The 25,086-nt window shown below is 36.2% G+C and overlaps 1 protein-coding gene across 1 annotated transcript in view; it reads left to right on the forward strand.

Annotated features, from left to right (window-relative positions):
* LOC102742263 (uncharacterized) overlaps window positions 1–24,823 on the forward strand; it is a 55,786-nt gene extending 30,963 nt beyond the window's left edge. The window contains 4 exon segments of the mRNA XM_006731411.3: window positions 13,126–13,252; window positions 13,562–13,657; window positions 21,573–23,302; window positions 23,304–24,823. Of these exon segments, the coding sequence (XP_006731474.3) occupies window positions 13,126–13,252; window positions 13,562–13,657; window positions 21,573–23,302; window positions 23,304–23,471 (2,121 nt within the window). The 3' untranslated portion in view covers window positions 23,472–24,823.
* The last annotated feature ends 263 nt before the right edge of the window (window positions 24,824–25,086 follow it).

Here is a 25,086-nt window from a genome sequence, read left to right on the forward strand (position 1 = left end):
ATTCAGGTTTTCTATTTCTTCTGTTTCAGTTTTGGTATTTTATATGTTGGAGGAATTTATCCATTTCTTCCAGGTTCTCCAATTTGTTGGCATATAGTTTTTCATAATTCTAATTATTTGAATTTGTGTGGTGTTGTTATTTCTCATCTCTCATTTGTAATTTTATTTATTTGGTTCCTTTCTCTTTTTAATTTTTTCAAAGACCCAGCTCCTGGTTTCAATGATCTTTTCTATTGTTTTTTTAGTTCCTGTATCCTTTATTTTTGTTCTAATCTTTATCATTTCCTTTCTTCTGCTGGCTTTAGGCTTCATTTGTTTTTCTTTTTCAAACTCCTTATGGTATAAGATTAGATTGTTTATTTGAGATTTTTCTTGTTTCTTGAGGTAGGCCATTTATCACTATAAACTTCTCTTTTCTAACAGCTTTTGCAACATCCCCTAAATTTTGGACTGCTGTGTTTTCACTTTCATTTGTCTCCATATTTCCTCATTTGATTTTTTTTAATTTCCTCATTGATTTCTTTGTTGACCCATTGGTTGTTTAATAACATGGTGTTTAGCCTCCATGTGTTTGTTTTTCCCAGTTTTTTTTTTTTTTTTCTATTTTCATACTATTGAGGTTGGAAAAGATGCTTAATATGATTTCAGTCTTTTTAAATTTATTGAGACTTCTTTTGAGTCTAAATGTGATCTGTCCTGGAGAATTTTTCATGTCCCCTTGAACATAATGTGTATTCTGTTGTTTTGGGAAGTAATGTTCTGTATATATCTGTTAAGTCCATCTGGTCTAATGTGTCATTCAGAGCCACTGTTTCCTTGTTGATTATCTGTCTGAATGATCTATCCATTGGTGTAAGTGGGTTGTGGTTGTTAAAGCCTTTTCTACTATTGTATTATTATCAATTTTTCCCTTCATGTCAATTTCTTTCATATATGTTTTGGGTGCATAGATATTTACAATTGTTATATCCTCCACTTGGATTGATCCCTTTATCATTATGCAGTACCCTTCTTTGTCTCTTGCTAGTCTTTAAGTCTGTTCTGTTTCATGTAAGTATTGCTACCCTAGCTTTTTTTTTTGCGGGGTGGGGAGGGCTTCTATTTGCATGGTATATGTTTTTCCATCTGTTCACTTTGAGTCTCTTTGTTCCCTTAGGTCTGAAGTGAATCTGATATGCAGCATATAGATAGATATTGGGTTTTTTATCCTTTTAATACCCTATGTCTTTTGCTTGGAGCATTTAGTCTAGTTACATTTAATAGGATTATTGATAGGTATGTACTTATTACCATTTTGTTAATTGTTTTCTTATTTTTGTAGCTCTTCTGGTTTTTCTTCTCTTGCTCTCTTCCCTTGTGGTTTGATGGTTGCTGTTATGCTTGGGTTTTATTCCCTTTATTTTTTGTATAGGTATTATATTGATTTTGTAGTTACCCTTTGGGTTCATATATAACATCTTTTGTGTATAGCAGTGTATATTAAGTTGTTGCTTGAGTTTGAACACATTCTAAAAGCACTAAGTTTTTACTCCCCCTCCACATTTTATGTATATGATGTCATATTTTACATCTTTTTCTTTCGTGTCCCTTGACTAATTTTCATAGATATAATCGATGTTGCTACTTTTGTGTTTTAATTTCTGTACTGGCTTTTTAAGTGATTAACCTACTACCTTTATTATATGTTTGCTTTTATATGTGAATTTTTTTCTTACATAATTTCCTCACTTCTAGTTTGGCCTTTTCTTTCCACTTAAAGAGTTCTCTTTAACATGTCTTGTAGAAATGGTTTAGTGGTGATGAACTCCTTTAACTTTCTTTTTTTTGGTCTGGGAAACTCTTTATCTCTCTCTCTCTCCTTTTTTAAATTTTTTTATTATGTTAGTCACCATACAATACACCATTAGTTTTTGATGTAGTGATCCACGATTCATTGTTTTCGTATAACACCCAGTGCTCCATGCAGTATGTGCCCTCCTTAATACCTATCACCAGGCTAACCCATCCCCCCACCTCCTTCCCTCTAAAACCCTTAGTTTGTTTCTCAGAGTCTATAGTCTTTTTATTCTGAATGATGACCTTGCTGTGTGGATTATTCTTGGTGTAGGTTTTTCCCTTGCAGCACTCCAATATTTCACGCCACTTTCTTATGGCCTGCAAAGTTCCTGCTGAAAAATCAGCTAAGCCTTATGAGGTTTCCCTTGTGTGTAACTCTTCTTGTCTTTTGCTGCTTTAAAATTCTCTCTTTATCAACTTTTTGCCTTGTAACTGTGTGTCTTGGTGTGGACCTACTTGGGGTCATCTTGTTTGGGGCTCTCTGTAGCTCCTGAACTTGGCTCTTTCCTTCCCCACATTAGGAAAGTTTTCAGCTATTATTTCTCCAAGTTTTCTGCCCCCCTCATCTCTCTCTTCTCCTTCTCAGATACCTGTAATATAAATGTTATTTCTCTTAATGATGTTGCAGAGTTCCCTTAACCTATTATTCTGCATCTGCTTCTTTCTTCTTAAATCTCTCTTCTTCACTTTTCTTCTTCCTTCCTCTTCCTCTCCTCCTCCTCTACCTCCTTCTTCACATTATTATTATTTTGCTGTTCACCTTGTTTCATTTCTCCCAGATCATTGATCCGTTCTGCATTCTCTAATCTGCTGTTAATTCCCTCCAGTATATTTTTTTATATCAGTTGTTGAATTCTTCAGCTCTGACTGGTTCTTTTTCATATTTTCTATCCCTTTACTGAATTCTGAGTTCATCCACTTTTTTTTTTTTTTAAAGAATTTTATTTATTTATTTGACAGAGAGAGACAAAGCGAGAGAAGGAACACAGCAGGGGGAGTGGGAGAGGGAGAAGCAGGCTTCCCGCCGAGCAGGGAGCCCGATGCAGGGCTCGATCCCAACACCCTGGGATCATGACCTGAGCCGAAGGCAGACGCTTAACGACTGAGCCACCCAGGCGCCCCTGAGTTCATCCACTCTTAATGTCCAGTCAGAATCTTTATGATCATTACTTTGAATTCTTTATCAGGCATATTGCTTATCTCCATTTAGTTTAGCTTTTTTACTCTGATTTTGTCTTGTACTTTCATTTGGGACATATTCTTCTCTTTTTGTCTTACTTTCTGTGTATGTTTTTTGTGTATTAGGTAGGCCAGCTACATCTCCTGATCTTGAAAGTTGAGGACTTACGAGAAAAGGTCCTGTGGTTCCCTGTAATGCAATCCTTACTGGTGACCAGAACCAGGTGCTCCAGTGGTGTCCCCTGGAGGCTTCATGCTCTTTCCTGTTGTGCCTGAGCTGTATTTGCCTTCAGCCAAGCCAGTTGCAATGATCTGCTTTGATTTTTTTTGAGATTTTATTTATTTATTTAATAAGAAAGAGCACAAGCAGGGGGAGTGGCAGAAGGAGAGGGAGAAGCAGGCTCCCCACTGAGCACAGAGCCTGATGTGGGGCTCAATCCCAGGACCCTGGGATCACGGCCTGAGCCAAAGGCAGACACTTAACCAGCTGAACCACCCTGGCACCCCCTGCTTTGCTTTTTGTGGGCACACTGAGCAGGATTTGCTCCCTGAGTCATTGAGGGACCTGGCTGCCACCAACATGGGCTTGTTGGTGGGTAGGGCCAACTCTTAGCCTACCTGTCTACAATTAGCCTATCACAGTTGTAGGTGCACTGAAGGGTGGGGTTTGCTCCCTGTACAACCAGCTAAGAGACCCTGCTGCAGGAACTGCATGTGCACTGGTGTGTGGGGTTATTGGTTCTCCTCCCCAGGGCAGGAGTCAGTCGGAGCGGCACAAGTCTGTCCATGGCTACCTGCCAGAGTGTCGAGGTAGGAGCTGCTTTAGAGGGATGCATGCTGAGGTGGATGAGTTGGATGGGGAAGGTTGGCATGTGGACATCAGGTGGGGGCACACAGTGCTAGCAGGCTAGATGGAGAGGGTTAGTGTTTGTCTGCTTCATTATTTATGTTTAAAACATCAACTTTTAGGGACGCCTGGGTGGCTCAGTCATTTAAGTGTCTGCCTTCAGCTCAGGTCATGATCCCAGGGTCCTGCGATGGAGTCCCGCATCCTCTCTCTCTGACAAATAAATAAAATCTTTCTAAAAAATGTCAACTTTTAAATATGAAGATTTATGTATATAAATTCTAGATTTCTCATTTTAAGACTATATTTTCATGTTTACAAAATTATTTTAAGTATTTTCAAGATTATTTTAATGATTTCTTTTTGAATTCTCTCACTCTTGAGCTGGGTGCAGTTAGGATTTTCTTGCCAAATCTGTGGTGTTGGTTTTTTATTTACTAGTTTATTGATCCATCTTAGGAGAAATCTGAGGCTGAGGCAATATTATCAAGAATTCATCTTATATGCTTCTGTCCTTCAGTGTGATTAGTGAAACCATTTTGCTGAAACCAGGTTTCTGCATTATGTTTATTCCTCAGTCCTACTTCTTAACCAGGTCCTTTGTTTGGGCTTAGTTTGGTCATTATCCCGGTTAAGGGGAATTCCCAACAACTCCCTAAATTTCAGGGTCTTAAAAATTTGACATTTTGCTTTCTTTTTTAAATAATTTTTTCTTCAGCTTCATTGAGATATAATTTACATATAATACTGTGTTAGTTTAAAGTGTACAGTGGTGGGGTGCCTGGCTGGCTCAGTCAGTAGAGCATGCAACTCTTGATCTCAGAGTTGTGAGTCTGACCCCCACATTGGGCCCAGAGCTTACTTAAAAGATAATAAATGGTGTTGATTTGATGTACTTGTGTATTACAAAATTATTAACTCCATAGGATCAGCTGACAATTACCATTTCTTTCTGTGTTGAGAACATTTAAGACCTACTCTCTTAGCAACTTCCAAGTATATAATACAGTGTTCTTAACTGTAATCACCTTGCTCTGTACATTAAATACCTAGAAATTATTTACCTTATAATTAGAAGTTTATACCCATTGGACCGACATTCCACGTTTATACCCATTCTCCCACTTCCCAGCCCCTGGTACTACCACTCTACTCTGTTTCTAAGAGTTTGGCTTTTTAAGAGTTCACATATGAGTGAGATCACAGAGTACTTGTCTTTCTCTGTCTCAGTTCACTTAGCATAATACCCTCAGGATCCACCCAATGTTGCAGATGGCAGGACTTCCTTTTCTCATGGCTAAGTAAACTCTGTGTGTGTGTGTGTGTGTGTGTGTGTATGTGTACATACCACATCTTCTTTCTTTATTCATCCATAGATATTTAGGTTGTCTCCATATCTTGGCTATTGTGAATAATGTTACAGTGAACATGGGAGTGCAGATATTTTTTCAAGATTCTGATTTTATTTCCTTTGGATATATACCCAGAACAGAATTGCTGGATCATATGGCAATTCTATTTTTAATTTTTTAAGGAATCTGCAAACTCTTTTGCATAGTGGCCGTATCACCGAAGTGCACAAAGGGTCCCTTTCTCCACACGCTCATCAACTCTTAATCTGTTGTCTTTTTGATGATAGCCATTCTAACAGATGTAAGATGATACCTCATTGTGGTTTTGGGGTAATCATCATTTCTCTTATGACTAGTGATGTGATATATCTTTTCATATACCTTTTGGCCATTTGTAGGTTTTCTTTGGAAAAATGTCAATTCAGGTCTCTGGTCAATTTTTAACGAGATTGTTTGATGTTTTGCTATTGAAGTGTATGAGTTCTTTGTATATTTTGGATATTAATCCCATATCAGATACATGTTTTGCAAATACTTTCTCCTATATTCTATTGATCACCTTTTCACTTTTGTTTATTGTTTCCTTTGTTGTGTAGAAGCTTTTTAGTTTGGTCTCGTCTCACTTTATTTTTGCTTTTTGTTGCTTGTGCTTTTGATGTTGTATCCAAAAACTCATTGCCAAAACTAACGTCAAGGAGTTTTTTCCCCATGTTTTCTTTTAGGAGATTTATAGTTTCTGGTGTTATATTTAAGTTATGAGTAACCCATTTTGAATTAATTTTAGTACATGTTGTACTAGGGGTTCATTTTCATTCTTCTGCATGTGATTTTCCAATTTTCCCAGCACCATTTATTAAAGAGGCTATCCTTTCCCCATGAGTATTTTTTACTCCCTTGTCAAATATTAATTGACCTTGTATGCATGGGTTTATTTCTGTACTCTTGATTCTGATTGGCCTATATGTCTATTTTTATGCCAGTACCATACTGTTTTGATTATTGTAACTTTGTATTATAGTTTGAAGTCAGGAAAGGCGATTCCTCCAGCTTTGTTCTTTCTCAGGATTTCTTTGGGTATGTGGGGTCTTTTGTGGTTCCATACAAATTTTTTTTTCCTGTGTTTATGGAAAGAAGCCATTGGATTTTTTTTTTTTTTTTTTTTTGAGTACTACATCTGGGTTTATTTGCCCAGGCCATGTGGTACTTTCCTTAGTAAACTAAAGAATTTATAGACATTGGGAATTGAGGTTTTATTGTGTAAACTTAGAATGTGCAGTCATGAACACATAACAGAAATAACGTGGAGGGAAATGGCTACGGTATTGTTCCCATAAATTCTCCCAGGACCTTTGCACATTGGGACTTTTGATAGGGATTTCACTGAATCAGTAGATGGCTTTGGGAAGTATGCACATTTTAACAATATTAATTCTACTGATCCATGAACATGGGATATCTTTCCATTTGTTTGTGTCTTCTCCCATTTATTTCATCAGAGTGTTGTAATATTTACTATACAGATCTTTCACATCCTTGGTTAAATTTATTCCAAAGTATTTTATTGTTTTTGATAGTATTATGAATGGGATTTTCTTTATTTCATATTTTTGCAGATATCTTGTTAATGTATAAATGTAACTGATTTCTGTATGTTGATTTCATATCCTGCAACTTTACTGAATTCACTGATTAGTTCTCACAGTTTTTTGGTGGAGTCTTTAGGAGATTTTTTTATATGGTCATATCATCGGCAAACAAAGACAGTTTTACTTCTTTCTTTTCTCTTTGGATACCTTTTATCTCTATTTCTTGCCTGATTGATGTGGTTAGAACTTCCAGGACTGTGTTGAATAGGAGTGATGAGAGTGGGCACTTTCACCTTGTTACTGACCTTTTACCATTAAGTATGATGTTACCTGTAGGCTTGTCATTTATTCATTTATTATGTTGAGATATTTTACTTGAATTATCATTTTCTTGAGAATTGTTGTTGTAAAATGGTATTTGTCTACCTTCTTTTTTCTGCACCTATTGAGATGATCATATGGTTTTATCATTCTGATAATATGGTGTATCACATTTATCGATTTGCATATGTTGAACCATCCTTGCATCCTAGGAATAAGTCCAACTTGATCATAGTGTATGATCCTTTTAACACGCTGTTGAATTTGGTTTGCTAATATATTGCTTTGCTAATATATTTGGCTTCCTATTATATTGGCCTATAGTTTTCTCTTCTAATGTCCTTATATGGTTTGGTATATCAGGGTATAGCTGGTTTCATAAAATGAAGTTGGGAGTATTCTTCAGTTTTTAGAAAAATTTCAGAAAAATTTTTGCCAGTTCTTCTTTAAATGTTTGCTGGAATTCACCAGGAAAACCATCCAATCCTGGCTCTTCTCTTTTGGGAGATTTTTGATTACTGATTTAATCTCTTTTCTTGTTATGGGTCTGTTCAGATTTTGTTTCTTCATGATTTGGTTTTGGTAGGTGGTATGTTTCTAGGAATTTATTTCTTCTAGGTTATTCAATTTGTTGGTGTATAATTGTTCATAGTAGTCTCTGGTGATCCTTTGTATTTCTGTGGTATGAGTTGTAATTTAGTCTTCTCTTTCAGTTCTGATTTTGACTCTTCTGATTTTTTTATGTCTGTCAGAAAAATCCTAGTCCTTAGTTTCTTGGTTGGTGTTTATTTCTGCCCTGGTCGTTATTTCCTTACTTCTGCTAACTTTCAGCTTGGTTTGTTCTTTTTCCTAGGTCTTTCAAGTATACAGTTATGTTTATTTGTGATCTATGTTTTTTTCTTAATGTGGGTATTTACTGCTTTTAACTTCCTTTTAGTACTAATTTGCTGTATCCCATACGTTTTGGTATATTGTGTTTCCATTTTCATTTCAGGTATATTTTAATTTCCCTTTTGATTTCTCCTTTGACCCCACTGATTGTTGGGTGTGGTGTTTAATTTTCACTTATTTGTGATTTTTCTAGCCTTCCTCCTGTTATTGTTTCCTAGTTTCATTCCATTTTGGTCATAAAAGATACCTCATATGATTTCAGTCTTCTTCAGTTTACTAAGACTTGTTTTCTGACCTATCAAAAGATCTGTCCTGGGGAATGATCACTGTACATTTGACAAGAATATGTATTCTGGTGCTTTGGGATGGAATATTCTGTATATGTCTTTTAGGTCTATTTGTTCTAAAGTATAGTTGAAATCCAGTATTTCCTTATTTGATTTTCTATCAGGATGATATATCCATGATTAAAAGTGAAGCCCCTTACAATTTTTACATTGTCATTGAGTTCTCCCTTCAGATGTTAATATTTGCTTAATATTTAGGTGCTCCAATGTGTGTGTATATGTATTTATGATTGTTATATCTTCTTGATGAATTGATTTTTTTTTTATCATCTTATAATGACCTTCTTTGTCTCTTGTTAACGGTTTTTGGCTTAAAGTCTGCTTTGCCTAAGTATAGCTACCTCTGCTCTCCATAGGTTTCCACATGTGTGGAGTATCTTTTATCATGACTTCTCTTTGAACCTATGTGTGTCCTTAAAACTGAAGTGAGTCTCTTGTAGACAGCATATAGTTGGGTCTTATTTTTTATCCATACACTCTATGACTTTTGATTGAAGAATTCATCCACATTTGGAATAATTATTAATAGGTAAGAACTTACGTCATTGTATTCATAGTTTTCTGGCTGTTCTTTAGTTCCCCTGTTGTTTTATTCTCTCTTGCTGCTTGCTTTTTTTTTTTTTTTTTTAAAGATTTTATTTATTTATTTGACAGAGAGAGGCACAGCGAGAGAGGAAACACAAGCAGGGGGAGTGGGAGAGGGAGAAGCAGGCTTCCCGCCGAGCAGGGAGCCCGATGCGGGGCTCGATCCCAGGGCCCTGGGATCACGACCTGAGCCGAAGGCAGACGCCCGACTGAGCCACCCAGGCGCCCCTCTTGCTGCTTGCTTTTGTGAATGATTTTATGTAATGGCATGCTCTGATTCCCTTCTTTTTATCCTCTATCTGCTGTAGGTTTTGCTTTATGGTTACCATGAGGTTTACATAAAACACTTTATGGATATTCTATTTTATGCTGGTGACAACTTAACTTTAATCACAGACAAAAATAATCTACTTTTTACTCCCCTTTTAATGTTTTTGATGTTGCGGTATTGTATTCATTAACAAGCTATTGTAGCTATCGTTAATTTATAAATTTTTTTATTTAAATTCAATTAGCCAACATATGTCAGTTTTTGATGTTCTTGTCCTTTAACCTTTATACTAGAGTTAAGTGTTTAACACACCACCATATTACAGTATTAATGTTTTCTGAATTCATCTATATATTTACTTCTACCAGTGTGTTACATACCTTTGTCTTCATGTTACTAATTAGTGTCTCATTTCAGCTTGAACTTCTTTCAGCATTTCTTGGGAGATAGTTCTAGTGGTGATGGACTCCCTCAACTCTTGTTAGGAAAATCTTTCTCTCTTCTTCATTTCTGAAGGACAGCTTTGGTGGATAGTGTATTCTTGGTTTGCGGATTTTTTCCTTCAGTACTTTGAATACATCATCCTGCTCTCTCCTGGCCTGTAAGATTTCTGCTGAAAAATCTGTTAGCCTCATGGGGGTTCTCTGTAAGTTACAAGCTTCTTTTCTCTTGCTGTTGTTAAGATTCTTTTTGTTTTTGATTTTTATGTGTCTTGGAGAAGATTTTTAGAATTGAGTTTGGTGACCTTTGAGCTTTATGAATTTAGATATCAAAATCTCTCCAGATATGGAAGTTTTTAGGCATTATTTCTTTAAACAGGCTTTCTGTCCTTTTTCTCACTCTTCACATTCTGAGATTCTCATAATGTGAATATAGTTTCGTTTGATGATGCACCATAATTCATATAGACTTTCTTCACTCTTTTTCTCCTCTGACTAGATAATTTACAGTTCCTGTCTTCTAACTCACAGATTCTTTCTTCTGCTTAATCCATTGTGCTGTTGATGGTCTTTAGTGCATTTTCATTTCATTTATTGTATTCTCCAGAATTTGTTTGGTCCTTTTTTTTTTTAATTTTATTATGTTGTTAGTCATTATACATTACATCATTAGTTTTTGATGTAGTGTTCCATTGTTTGATTCTTTTTTTATGATTTCTCTGTGAAATTTATCGTTTTGTTCATGTATGTTTTCCTAATATCATTGTTATGTTTCTGCATTTTTTTGTAGCTCTTTGAGTTTCCTTAAAACAGCTATTTTGAATTCTTTATTGGAAAAATCATGTTTCCGTGTCTTTGAGATCAGTTACTGGTAGATTATTCTGATCCTTTTGCAGTATCATGTTTCCTGATTTTTTCATGTTTCTTGAAGTTCTGCATTGCTATCTTCGCATTTGAAGTAGCTTTCCCCTCCTCCAGTCGTTAACTACCTTCAGGAGAGAAATAACTTCCATCAGCACTGCTAGGGATTCTGAGGCTTTTTCAGAACTTCTATCAATACACCTGCCCCACTATTCTTGATCTCTCTTGTGGCAGAATTCTTAAGCTTGTATGCCTTTTCTTCATCCTGTAGCACACCAGGGTGCTTGCTGACAGCCTCTTTTTTGTTTTTCCAAAGGTGGCACTAAAGCTCACGTTTGTGGTCTCTCCCTGGCCTGCATTCAGACTGGCTCTCTGCTACAGGTGGGAGTTTGTGGGGGTGTGGTCTGCAGAGCTCTGAGGGTGCCCATGGGGGAGGGGATCTGTAGGCAAAGTACATGGAGCAGCTCATGAGCAGGCTTCTTAGTGGAGTTTGCAACACAGTAGGATCTGGATGGATCCCTTTCATGCCTTATGAGACTCCTATCTGCTATTCAACCAGATTCGTTCTACCCTCCAGTCATGCAGGTCAGAATTCAGTACTCTAGATGGGGTGAGACAGAAGTGAGCCACTTTGGCACTGTCCCACACAGCTAGGAAACCGAGTGCTCACTCATACATTTTCACTTTCCTCCACATATAAGTTCATTGGCCATGAACATCTCTCATGGTCCTAAGCTGTGCTGCCTTGGGAGATAGGTGATGTGAGTAAAATCAAACTGTTCCTCTTACCCTCTGTGATGGGTCCAAACTCATATTTTTCGCTCCCAGCAATACATTGGAACTTCTCTGCTGCAGACTGGATTTCCACAAAAGTTCTCTTATCCATGGATGATTGTCTAAGACCGTTTTTTCCAAGGGTTCTGGACACCGCCAAGAGGGGTAGAGTTGGTTCATGGATCATTACAGAATCCACACCTGGGGCTGAGCTCTTATATGCCTGTTACCCAATGCATGAGTAGGCGAGTCTCCTCCTTAGTCTCTTGGTGTATGGTGCTCTATCCGACAGCTCCCACAAAGGTACTTTTGTCCATAGATGGAAACCAAATTGTTGTTGAGGCAGGAAAACAAATGGGGGATGTCTTATTCAGGCATATGGCCTTTGGTTTCTTAAACCAGTTTATTTCAAAAACCTTGATATTTATTAGAAAGGATTCCAAAAGAGGATTTCAGTCCCACAGCCTACTCTGAACCCTTTGTGTTAGTAGATGTTCATGTTCATAGGGTCCTTTTATTTATTTTTTAAGACTGTATTTATTTATTTGACAGAGACACAGCGAGAGAGGGAACACAAGCAGGGGGAGTGGGAGAGGGAGAGGAGAAGCAGGCTTCCCACTGAGCAGGGATCCTGATGGAGGGCTCGATCCCAGGACCCTGGAATCATGACCTGAGGTGAAGGCAGACGCTTAATGACTGAGCCACCCAGGGCCCCCCTTTTATTTATTTTTTAATATCTTATTTATTTGAGAGAGAGAGAGTACAAGCTGGGGAGAGAGGGAGAGGGAGGAAGAGACTCCCCGCTGAGCAGGGAGCTCGATGTAGGGCTCGATCCCAGGACCCTGGGATCATGACCTGAGCCAAAGGCAGATGCTTAACCAACTGAGCCACCCAGGCGCCCCTCATAGGGTCCTTCTGGACCTACGAATAAATTCTTAAAAACACTGATTGTGAATTAGCTCCTGGTGATTTCTCTTTATCTCACCTAGTCTCTCATAGAAATTCCTCAAAGGGTAGGAAATTTGGACAGATCTTTTTTCTGTTGCTGTTGAAGATTTTTTTTCTTATGTTTATACTCTTGAACATTTCAGTTTTTAATTAGGAAGATTGCATTGTATTTCTATATATAAATCATATTGCTCTCATGAAACTTGTCACCAGCATCTCATTTCTGGAACTTATTCTAAAGCTTTCTTGATACTGTTTTCTCATGGTTCTAGTTGTAATTCTAGTTCAGACCATTTAAAAAACTTCCTTAATCTTTTTTTTTAATTTATCTGTTATTTGTATGATACTGTCTGTTCTTTTCAATATATGGGAACTTTGTTCAGTCATATCCCATTTTCATGGCTTCAGACACTTATAGGCTTATGAACAATACAGCCTCATTTTTCTAGATTTCTCCTGATCTAATGAATAGTACATCCAGCTGCTACTGTACTTCAAATTGTGCATTTCATTCCCTCCCTGCTTCTGCTTCCATCCAAATCCAGTTTTCATTTTCTCCTGCCTCAATGAGTCACAGGCATCTAGTGAGTTCCCAAACCAGTTGAGTAAAGTTGTATATTCCTCCCTTTTCCACACTCAGTATAAATTGGTGCCCAAGATCTCTTTAACCCATGGTAGGTATTAAAGATACGTGCTTGCTGATTCTGTGAATGAACATAAACTGATAGAATATTGCTAATTTGTTGTTGTTTTTAGAAAATAACAAAACCAGGTAAATTTTTAAATAACCTCTTACCTTTGGATACTATGAGATCATGGTTCAGTATGTTTTGTCCACATCGTTTAAAATGGATGACTTCAGATTGAGTAGGAGTATGTTGTTACAGGGAACAGTGACATTCAAAGATGTGGCTATTGACTTCACCCAGGAAGAGTGGCAGCAGTTGGATCCTGCTCAGAGGAACCTGTACCGGAATGTGATGCTAGAAAACTATAACAACTTAATCACAGTGGGTAAGGGTAGTTTCTTGTGTAACTCAAAATCTGGGAGTAAAGTACCTTTCCCCCCCCAATTTCTGAAATGTGTGGAACCTTTAAATGTTAGAGTGAGTTTGGCCTTTAAGTGCCTTTACTCACATGAATGTGGGTGCTGCAGCTTTCAAAACAAAAAGTCATCCTTGCTTATGTTTCAGGGGCAGTATCCCCACAAACCATGTCCTTATCCTTCAGAAAGCCTGATTTCCCTGGGCCAGTGTCAGTTCTTGAATGATTTTTTTGTTCCTGGTATTTATGCCCACATTTTATGTTACTTCCCTCTGACAGGCTGTCCATTCACCAAACCTGATGTGATTTTCAAGTTGGAGCAAGAAGAAGAACCTTGGGTGGTGGAGGAAGAAGTGTTAAGGAGACACTGTCCAGGTTAGTTAGGGAGGGAACAGATGGGTGAGGAGGGGCCATGACTCTTTAATGATTAATCAATGACTAGTTGACCCCTCTGAAATGTTCTTCAAAGATATTTTCCTAAAGACTGTAGACTTTTAAGTGATAATTTGTGTGAATAATTTATTAACCTAAGATGTCTTTTCTAGATAACATTCTTCTTTCCACAGAACTTAAAGGACTAGTTGGTCTTCTTACCTGTGTGCTAGATACCAACATTTCCTAATTTCCAGCTTTACCTTGACAATCATTTTATTATTAGCATCTTCAGTCTCTCTGCCCACCTTGTTACATAGGATCCTTTCCTTTTGCATTCACATATTCACATAACCAGTTCAAATAAACTGTTATGTTGAAGACTTTCTCTTCTTTTTGTTATAAATGCCTTAGCATTATATTTTGTACTCGTAGTCACATTTCCTACTGTATTTTTGGCTTTTGCTCTCATACTTCAGTAATGGCTACAGCTGTTTTACTCAATAAGTTTTAAAGTCAGTGATACTTTTCTGATAGTTTTCTGCTACATTTGTCATGTATTTGTGCACACAATTGTCTGCATATTTATATACACACATATACCTACATACATATATATATACATGCATACACATATAGACAGTATGTATAAACACACACACATGTATATTTCTAATTTGGTAGATATTGCCAAATCTTTTTTTTGCCCTCCAAAGAAACTACATTTTTATTTCTATCAGTGATTTCTGGCAGCATAGTCTTAGCATTTTTAAAAACTTTCCCAATTTGATAGGTGAAAACAATTCATTTTAGTTTGGAATTTGTATTTCCTTTATTATGAGTGAAGTCAAGGATGTTTTCATATGTTTAAACTCTGTCTATATTTTTCTTTATAAACGACTTACGTCTTTTGCCCCCTTTTCTGTTGAATTCTTAATTTGTATGAATATACTGATGTGATTATGATTAGCCTTTTATCTGTTGTATGTTTTTCCAGTGTTTTTTCACAGTTGGACATTCCTCTTTGAAGTACTTTTGCCACCTTAAGTTTTTTTTAATGTTCCTTTAGCTAAAATAATCTTTTCTTACAAGAGATTATCCTATGATTTTTTTCCTTTATGTATATAGGTGAATTATGTCTACATACTTCTTAGTAGTTAACCCATCCTCACATTTTTGTCGTGAATGTAAATAACTGTTCCAGCTTTTTCAGGCTTTGAATTCATTGTTACGCTGGTTTCATAAATAGAATTTAAAACCATTTCTTCTTGTTCTGGAATACTTATAATAGCACATAACTCCGTTAAAATTTTGGTTTATCTTACTTGTTCACCTTTTTGGACCTTGTGGATTATTGAGGGAAAATGCTCTTGGACAGCTTTTATCCTTTGTTACTTTGTAACTGTTCTTTGTAGATGTTTTGTCTCTTTTGGCATTAGTTTTTGGTAATAGGTTATATTGTTCTAGAAAATTACCCACTTAATTCTGGTTTTCAAATTAATTTTTACAGAGTTGAACAACGTAATTCCTGTAAATATTTAAGTTTGCTCTGTATCTGTAAAGGTGTTTACCATATACTGATGTTCCAAGGTAGTCTGTTATATTTAACAACTTGTTTCATCTTTATTTTCCAATCTGTTGGTATAAAATTTCCCATAGTGTTCTCTTATTTTTGTCTTCATTAACTCTGCAGACTTCTTAGCCAACAACATCAGATATTGGCTTTCCTTCATTCTCTCTACACTCTCCTTCTGGTACTCCTAAAGATAGAGGCTAGATCTTTTTTCCTCCATCTTTTTCTTTTTTTTTTTCATTTCCTTTACTATTTTCTGCCTCTCTTTCTGTGTTGACTTCTCAGTAATTACCTCAGATACATCTTCAGATTTACTCATTCTCTCTTCAGCTGTGTTTATTCATCTTTTATCTCATTTGCTTAAAAAAATTAGTACTATTTTGTATTTTTAGAAATTCCTCCCTTTTTTTGTTGTTGTTTTTTTGTTTTTCTTTTTGGCGCTTTTTTCCCCCTACATCTTTCTGGCCCTTTCTATTGATTTCTGTGGCTTGTTCATGTTTTTGTTTTTATCATTTGCTTCTTTAAAAATATTCTATATAGCTCTTCTGTTTTTTGTATCTGACAATTCTTTTTTTTTTTTTTAAGATTTTATTTATTTATTTGAGAGAGAGAGAATGAGAGAGAGAGAGAGCACGAGAGGGAAGAGGGCAGAGGGAGAAGCAGACCCCCTGCTGAGCAGGGAGCCCGATGTGGGACTCGATCCCGGGACTCCAGGATCATGACCTGAGCCGAAGGCAGTCGCTTAACCAACTGAGCCACCCAGGCGCCCTGTATCTGACAATTCTAGTATTTTAAGTCCTTGGTTAAATATCTTGTTTTGATGATTTGCTTATTGTACTTGATTCTTCACATGCTTGATGACTACTGATTGTGAATTTGGCATTTTTAAACCCTTTTTTGCAATAATCTTACTGTCCTAAATTGGGGTTGCATTCTTCTGAAGATGATTCACATGTGCTTCTGGTAGGTGCCAACAGGCATTACCAAGTGAAGACCAGTTGACCTTCTTTGAATGTCCTGGCTTTTTGTAGCAACCTCAGTTGATCTTTTTCCTTATTCCTGGCTTGAGGCTTATGCTTCAGTTAATAGGGCTTTCATTTGCCTAGGTAGTCAAGTCAGATTCATCTTCCATCTTGCTTTCTAAATCCCTCTTGCAGACCTGATTTTGGCTAATACTTGTTTATTTTTGTTTTTCTCATTTTTTAGTGTATGATACTCAGGTGTGGTTGACGGAGAGTATTGTGGTATTCTTGGAGATTTATGCTACTTTCTACAAGCCCAGTAATGCATCAAAAAAAAAAAATTTTTTTTTTAAGATTTTATTTATTTATTTGACAGAGAGACAGCGAGAAAGGGAACACAAGCAAGGGGAGTGTGAGAGGCAGAAGCAGGCTTCCCACTGAGCAGGGAGCCTGATGTGGGGCTTGATCCCAGGGTCCTGGGATCATGACCTGAGCCGAAGGCAGATGCTTAATGACTGAGCCACCCAGGCACCCCACATCAAAATTTGTTTTACCATTATCTTATTTTTCAGTATGAGGTTATCATACCATAACTTCAATACTAAAAGTACTATCTAGTCTCTTCCCCCCCCTCCCCCAACTTGCATGGTATTCTTTGTTTTGCTTGTTTTTATTTTTCTCTTCCATTTCTTTCCTTGGTTCTGCCATTTTTGTTCCCTATCCCTTTCTGTTTTCTTATTGTTTCTTCCTCATTTATTTATATTTATATTTTGAGCTGTTGATGTATAGATTTATTTTCATTAAGCTTTTCCATTCATGGAAATAGTCAAAATTTTCATTTACTATGTGCCATAATTGTTTGACCTGGTGCCTTTTGTCTGCTTTCTTTATATCATGTTTCTTTTATGTTTCTTCTCTTGTAATACTTTTTATAGATCTGAGTTTAGCACCTTCTCATTTTTAGTGGTAGGCTAGTTCTTCCTTGACTTGTTTTTTTTAAAAAGGGTAATGTTAGGGAAAGAAAATGAGTACTCTGATCTACAACAGGGATCATCAGCAAACTATGGTTTGTAGGCCTGCCACTTATTTTTGAAAATAAAGTTTTATTAAAACATAGCCACACCCAGTCATTTACATCTTGTGTAGGATTACTTTCACATTATAATGGCAAAATTGAATAGTTGCATCAAAGATTGTGTGACCCACAAAACCTAAAATATTTACTATCTGACACTTTAAGAAAAAGTTTACCAATTCTTGATGTATATGAATGCATTTGTTCTTCATACTGAAGCCCTTTATTCTACATGGTTTTATGTATAAAAGTATGTTTAGGCTTTATTTTTCCTCATCCAAAAAGGAACTGCAGCTGCAACGTTTCTCATAACTCTGAGGTCAGTCTTTGTCTTTATTTTCACACTACCACCCCAACAGACTTCTTCCTAAAAAAGTAAATGTTATGGTGCTTCCTTGTTCAGTCCTGGCTGGGATATCTTGGGATAACAAGTCTCCTGTAACCAGTCTACACTCCCAAATTTCATTGTTGTAATCATGGGATAATTAATTCTAACCTTCAAGGTGTGATATCCATTTTGACACTGTCAGCTGATTGTTCTGCCCAAGATCAGCATGACCAGCTATCTTTTAGAATCCTTCTTCCCCTGTTCCAGCCTTCACTGTATTTGTCAACACTAACTCATTTATTATAGTTGGGGTTACAGCCACCCCTAGGATCATTCAAGAGTCAATGAGAATTCATTCCCATTATTTGTAGAAGGGAAAAGATATCAGCTGCTTTTCCATTCCACCATCTTAAAACATGGAGTCTTGTGTCACATATGATATTTTGATTGTGCCCTTAGAATTTTCATTTTTCTTTGGATGGTACTTTGACAACCTAATCTTACCTTCTTCAACATCATTTGCTTAATGGAACTTCTCTTTTTCCCCTAAGTGACCCAAAAGGTTAGTATTCTGCCTTCTTTTCTACATTTGCAATCTGTAACCAAGTCTCTAACTTTATCTGCTTTACAGTTGCACAGGAATTTTCCTTCCTTTATTATTAGTCTGGCAGAGAGGGAGAACAATCTCCATTTTCCAGTCTTGGAGCTCAGCAGGAACAGGGAACTGAATGTTATCCTTCAGTACGTAGGCTTGCACTTACTCTGTGCTTGAGCCAATTCTTTTATTTTCTATCCTCTGCCTCATGTCCCTGACTTGATAGCATTTCTGCTTCCATTTCTTTTTTTCTTTTCTTCTTTGGACAAAACTGCAAAACTTTATTGAGAGAATTTTAACCACTTTTCAACACAAGAACTGCCCATGTGGCTTCAGCTTGTCTTCGTTTAAACCTGTGGTTTCCATTCACCTGCCTCTGGCATCTCAAGGGGCTCTAGATTTGCAAGTCCCCTCCCTTTGACAGCAGGACCATCTCCACGCTCACGCCATCTTTTCACCAGCCAGTTCCTTTTGATTAGGTTCTGAGGCAGGCCCTTGAACCACAGATGCTCCTTCTTTTTTCTCTTGATCAGGTATAATATCCTGATGCTTAGTCGGTGGCTCCTCCCCTTGAGGTTGCTCAGCCTGAGGCAGCTGGGCAACCACAGGCCCAACTGGCTGCAAAGATTTTTCATCATCTCGTCTTGCTCTAGGTCTGAATGTTGACCTTACTTGCCAATTCATATTTCACACAGTTGGGTCTCACACACCAAGAACAAATCCAGATGGCAAGACGTGACCTGCACAGTTCTGCACCCAGACCACACCACCTCTGCTTCCATTTCTTAAGAGAGTGATCTTCCATCTCCTTTTGGGTAGTCTTTGTTAGTTTATGCATTTTTCTTTGTTTATCTCACACTGGTGTGATTTGGGGTGGGATGAAATAAATGCATGTATTTATTATACCATATTTAAGCTCAGTTTCTCCCTCTTTGTTTTCCCTTGCTCACAGTACTTACTCCCTATCCAGTCATGCTAAGTAGGCTCTTCCAGTTTTATGTTCCAACTCTTTGATCCAATTTTTACCTGCCCATTGTTTGTTCTCACTTTATTACTGCAGTATTCAGAACAATTTTATTTACTTTTTTTTTTTTTATTAAGATTTTATTTATTTATTTGAGACAGAGAGAATGAGAGAGACAGAGAGCACATGAGAGGGGGGAGGGTCAGAGGGAGAAGCAGGCTCCCTGCCGAGCAGGGAGCCCGATGCGGGACTCGATCCCGGGACTCCAGGATCATGACCTGAGCCGAAGGCAGTCGCTTAACCAACTGAGCCACCCAGGCGCCCTATTTACTTTTTAAAATACATAATACATCTCTGAAGTACAAAAGGATACATATTGAAAAGTAGCTCTTCTCTTACACATTTCCTCTCTAAGGTGGCACCCCGTAGCATCATTTTCCTTTGAGCTGTTACCTGTATTTTCAAACATTTTTATTGAAATTACTTTGCTAGGTTAGCTTGTGAATAAGTGTCATTTTTGCTGTTGAATGTTCTTTTCCAGCAATGTGATATACCTTTTTTCTTAGTTTCCTAGGGCTGCCATAACAAAGTACCCCAAACTGGGTGGCTTAGAATAACAGGAATTTATTCTCACAGTTCTGGAGGCTAGAAATACTAAATCAAGGTGTTGGCAGGCCATGCTCCCTCTGAAACCTGTAGAGGAAAGACCCTTCCTTCCCTCTTTCAGCTTCTAGTAGCCCTAGACATTCCTTGGCTTTTGATGGCATAAGGTCAGTCTTTGTCTTTATTTTCACATAGTGTTCTCCCTGTGTTTCTGTTTGTTCATGTTGCATCCTTTCTGTAAGAACACCAGTCAGATTATGAGTTACCCTACTCCGGTATGACCTCATTTTAACTAATTCCATCTTCAGTGACCCTTTTTCCAAATAACTTCACGTTCTGAGGTACTGGGAATTAGGATTTCAACATATCTTTTTTGCAGTACAAACAATTCAATCTGTAGCACCTTTCCATTTGGTCAAATCTGTGTGTGCATTTTAGTTTTCTGAAGATCTTGGATTCCCATATTTTTCATATTTTTTGTTGCGATTGTAAGTATAGTCTTATGTTTTCTAAATAGTTGTTTGTATATATGAATGCTATTGAAACTAAGTATTTCTGATATATAGTGACTTTAATGACGTTTTTATCTTTTATAATAATTTTTCACTTTTGATTTTGCAGGTAAATTGTTTTATTGTTGACAAAAATGTTAATCTTATCTTTCCTTTCCATGTTTTTCTACTTCTGATTTCTTTCTCTTAATGCACTATGCAGTACTGTAATAATAGTGGTGATAGTACTTATGTCAGTTCTTTGGGATTTTTCTTTTTTTTTGGCTGGGGGGGTGGATTTTTTTTATTAAATATGGTGCTCATGTTTAAGTTGCACAGTACTTTTTCTCAAATTAAGTAAGTATTCCCATTTTTTTGAAGTTTTCTTTATGGAAAATAGATGTTTAGTTTTATCATTTTAAAAAATGTCTTTGGAAATGATTGATTTTTTACTTTGACCTTTTAATATATTTGCTTATAGAAGTAGATTTTTCTAATAGTAAAACATACTTTTGTATCTATAAAAAAAACAGCACCTACTCAAGTATGATGTAGCTTGTATTTCATGTGTTCTAGGTCACTTTTTTTTCCTTCTGGGTTATTTTGATATTTTAGGTAGAAACTTACCTTGGTATTCATAAGTAAAATTGGTGTGTAGTTTGCTTTTTTGATTGTTATCTTTTTCAGGTTTTGGTATTAATGTTATGTTTCACACACAAAAAATTGGAAGTTCTCTTTTTTATAACATTTTGCAAATCATGAAAGCAAATGTCCCCTAAGTGTTCAAAGTCCCATGTGAATCTCTCTGAGCCTTTTTGATTTGTTTGTTTTTATGGGATTGCTTTTTCATTATTTGTCTCTTTATTTTGTGGAAGTTGGTTCATACAGGTTTCCTGCCTGTTACAGGTTCAGTTTTGGTAATTTGCATTTTCCAAAAAATTATATCAAGAAGTTTGTAATAAAGTTTATTTTAATAGAAAAAATGATTTTTAACTTCCTATTTTTGTTTTTTCCTATCTTCTCACTTTATTTGTACATTCTGCATTCTCCCTTTTATTTACCCAACAGTTCATCTATTTTGTTTCAGATCCCATTTTTAAACACAATCAAAGCTATTTGTATTCTTATTTTCCTCTACTACTATTTTTCCTGGGATCTCCTAAAGCTTAGAAAACAGGAGATCTATGCACATGAAATTTGCTTTATAATGGGAAACTAAGCCTTAAGCCAAGAATCAATCCCATGATAGCATATTTTCTGAAATTTTCTTCATTTTACAATATTGGAAAAATTTTTCAAGTGATTATTTATTTGCAATCTGTTTTAGGAGAAATGTGGGGAATTGATGAACAGAAAATCCAGGACAGACTTTTGACACAATTTGAAGATAAATTCACAAAAACAATGACTGAAGAAAAAGTGAATGAATGTCGTAAGAAATTTGCAAATGCATTTCCTCTTAACTCGGACTTTTTTCCTTCCAGTCACAATCTCTATGAATATGACTTGTTTGGAAAGTGTTTAGAACATAATTTCGACTGTCATAATAATAGAATCTTTATAAGAAAGGAACATTCTGAATATAATGAATCTATAAAATCATTTTGCATTAATCCATCCCATCTTGCAGTAACCCCCTTTAAGTGTAATCATTGTGGGAAAGGATTCAGTCAAACCTTGGACCTCATCAGACACCTGAGAATTCATACTGGAGAGAAACCTTATGAATGTAAGAAATGTAGAAAAGCTTTCAGCCAGAAGGAAAAACTCATTAAACATCATAAAATTCATAGTAGGGAGCAGGCTTATGAATGTAATGAATGTGGGAAAGCTTTCATTAAAATGTCAAATCTCATTAGACATCAAAGAATTCACACTGGGGAGAAACCCTATGCATGTAAAGAATGTGGGAAATCCTTCAGCCAGAAATCAAATCTCATTGATCATGAAAAAATTCATACTGGAGAGAAACCATATGAATGTAATGAGTGTGGGAAAGCATTCAGCCAGAAGCAAAGCCTCACTGCACATCAGAAAGTTCATACCGGGGAGAAACCTTATGCATGTAATGAATGTGGTAAAGCCTTCCCTCGAATTGCATCCCTTGCTCTTCATATGAGAAGTCATACAGGAGAAAAACCTTATAAATGTGATAAATGTGGAAAAGCCTTCTCTCAGTTTTCCATGCTTATTATACATGTAAGAATTCATACAGGTGAGAAACCCTATGAATGTAATGAATGTGGAAAATCCTTCTCTCAAAGTTCAGCCCTTACTGTACATATGAGAAGTCATACTGGTGAAAAACCTTATGAATGTAAGGAATGTAGAAAAGCCTTCAGCCACAAGAAAAACTTCATCACACACCAGAAGATTCATACTAGAGAGAAACCTTATGAATGTAATGAATGTGGGAAAGCTTTCATTCAGATGTCAAATCTTGTTAGACACCAGAGGATTCACACTGGAGAAAAACCCTACATATGTAAGGAATGTGGCAAAGCCTTTAGCCAGAAATCAAATCTCATTGCCCATGAAAAAATTCATTCTGGAGAGAAACCCTATGAATGTAATGAATGTGGTAAAGCCTTCAGCCAAAAGCAAAACTTTATTACACATCAGAAAGTTCACACTGGAGAGAAACCTTATGATTGTAATGAATGTGGTAAAGCCTTTTCTCAAATTGCATCCCTTACTCTTCATCTGAGAAGTCACACAGGAGAAAAGCCTTATGAATGTGATAAATGTGGGAAAGCCTTCTCTCAGTGCTCATTGCTCAATTTACATATGAGAAGTCATACTGGTGAGAAGCCCTATGTATGTAATGAATGTGGAAAAGCTTTCTCTCAAAGAACTTCTCTTATTGTGCACATGAGAGGTCATACAGGTGAGAAACCCTATGAATGTAATAAATGTGGAAAAGCCTTCTCTCAAAGCTCATCCCTCACTATACATATACGAGGTCATACAGGTGAGAAACCCTTTGACTGTAGTAAATGTGGAAAAGCCTTCTCTCAAATCTCATCTCTTACACTTCATATGAGAAAACATACAGGTGAGAAGCCTTATCATTGTAATGAGTGTGGTAAGGCTTTTAGCCAAAAGTCACACCTTGTTAGACACCAGAGAATTCATACTCAGTAGAAATAGAAACACTATAAATATTGTGAAGATGGAAAAGCCTTCAGAATTAGCACCTCCTTTCACAATACATAATCGGTTCTAGAGCAGAAAACTATGAATGTGGAAAGCCTTTGGAAGAAGTCACATAATTGTGAAACATGAGAATTCTTACACAACGTGACAAATTGTGTAATGAATAAACTGAACATCAAAAACCTTCGTAGACCTCTATTGATATTTATTCATCATTCTTATTAAAATATGAAACAAGATATCTGCTACCAGCATATCAGCATCACAGTTGAGCTCCTATCCTAGCCACTGTATTAAGAAAAAGAAGATTGGGGGGAAAAAGAGAGAAACTATAGAAATATCCTCTTACACAAGAAATAGTTAATTCAAAAATGTGTTGATATAAAATGTCTAAGGATAAACACAACAGTAATTACAAGGCACACACATATAAAGTTACAAAACATTTTGAAGGGCACAAAATAGGACCTGAAATTTTGAGGAAAATAACATTGTCTGAAAACACATTTCAAAAATATAAATTCCTAAGTCTCTAAGGTACTTCCACTCAAAAGTTTTCACTAAATTTTAAGAATTTCACAAACTGATTTAAACTTTTATATGAGAATATAAAGGACCACAAATAGCTGAAACAAGTGAAAAAAGAGAAGACACAGTCTACCAGATAGCATCACATATTTATTTAAAGCTGGTGTGTCTAAGTAATGTGTTCCTGTTAAGTAAATAAATCAGTGGAAACAAAACAAGGATTGAAGAAAGATAATGGAAATTTTGTGTATGGTATTGCTGTTGAAGTCACTGGAGAACGAATGGCCTATTGAATAAATGGAAGAGTCATATGAACAAAAATGATAGCTCTCTATACCATATCCAAAAATAAAATCCAGGTAGATTGAAGACCAGAATATAAAAAGCAAAATTCTAAAAGTCTGATGAAAATGAAAAAGATTGATTAGAGTAACTGGATCACTCTAAAAACACATAAATATGAAATAGTCTTTTCTATTTTGGTGTATTGCCTTCAGAGGCACGCAGATATGGGCACGAAGATGTACATCCCTATGTTCGTCGTGATTTATATTACAAAATTGGACAACAAATTCTCATTAGTAGAAGGATAGACTAATACCATGTAATAATTGCCATGATAGAATGCAGTATTTAGAGAGAAGGTACAAATTTAACATATAGTTACATAGATCACAGTATAAATATTGAGAGGAAAAAAAGCAAAATGTACAGTGAAAAGATGTAACATTTGTATTAATAAAATAATGCAAAGAACAGTACTGTGTATTGGTCATAGATCCATTTATGACATTGGTTGCCTTTCAGGAAGTGGGAGAGGTTTAGATGGAATTGTTATATTTATCTGTAACATTTCTTTAATAAAAGAATGAAAGCAAATATGCTGGTAACAAATCTGGTTGTTAAGATTATGTTGCTATCTTTTGTAGTCTTTCTTGCCTTTATTTTCCTATTTCTCTAAGAATCAAATGGGTGAAGGACACGACCTATAGAAACAACTTAAAAATGGATTATGATCAAATACTAACATTTATAGAAAATTATCTTTAATAATACACAAACCAAACTGAATTAAGATGATACTTTGCTTACCCTCTCCTCACAATGTTAATTCAGATAATAAAAACCAGCAGTATATACATAGCATTTACTTGATG

This window comes from Leptonychotes weddellii, chromosome 16, assembly GCF_054177405.1.
Source record: "Leptonychotes weddellii isolate Sample4059 chromosome 16, ASM5417740v2, whole genome shotgun sequence".
NCBI lineage: Eukaryota > Metazoa > Chordata > Mammalia > Carnivora > Phocidae > Leptonychotes > Leptonychotes weddellii.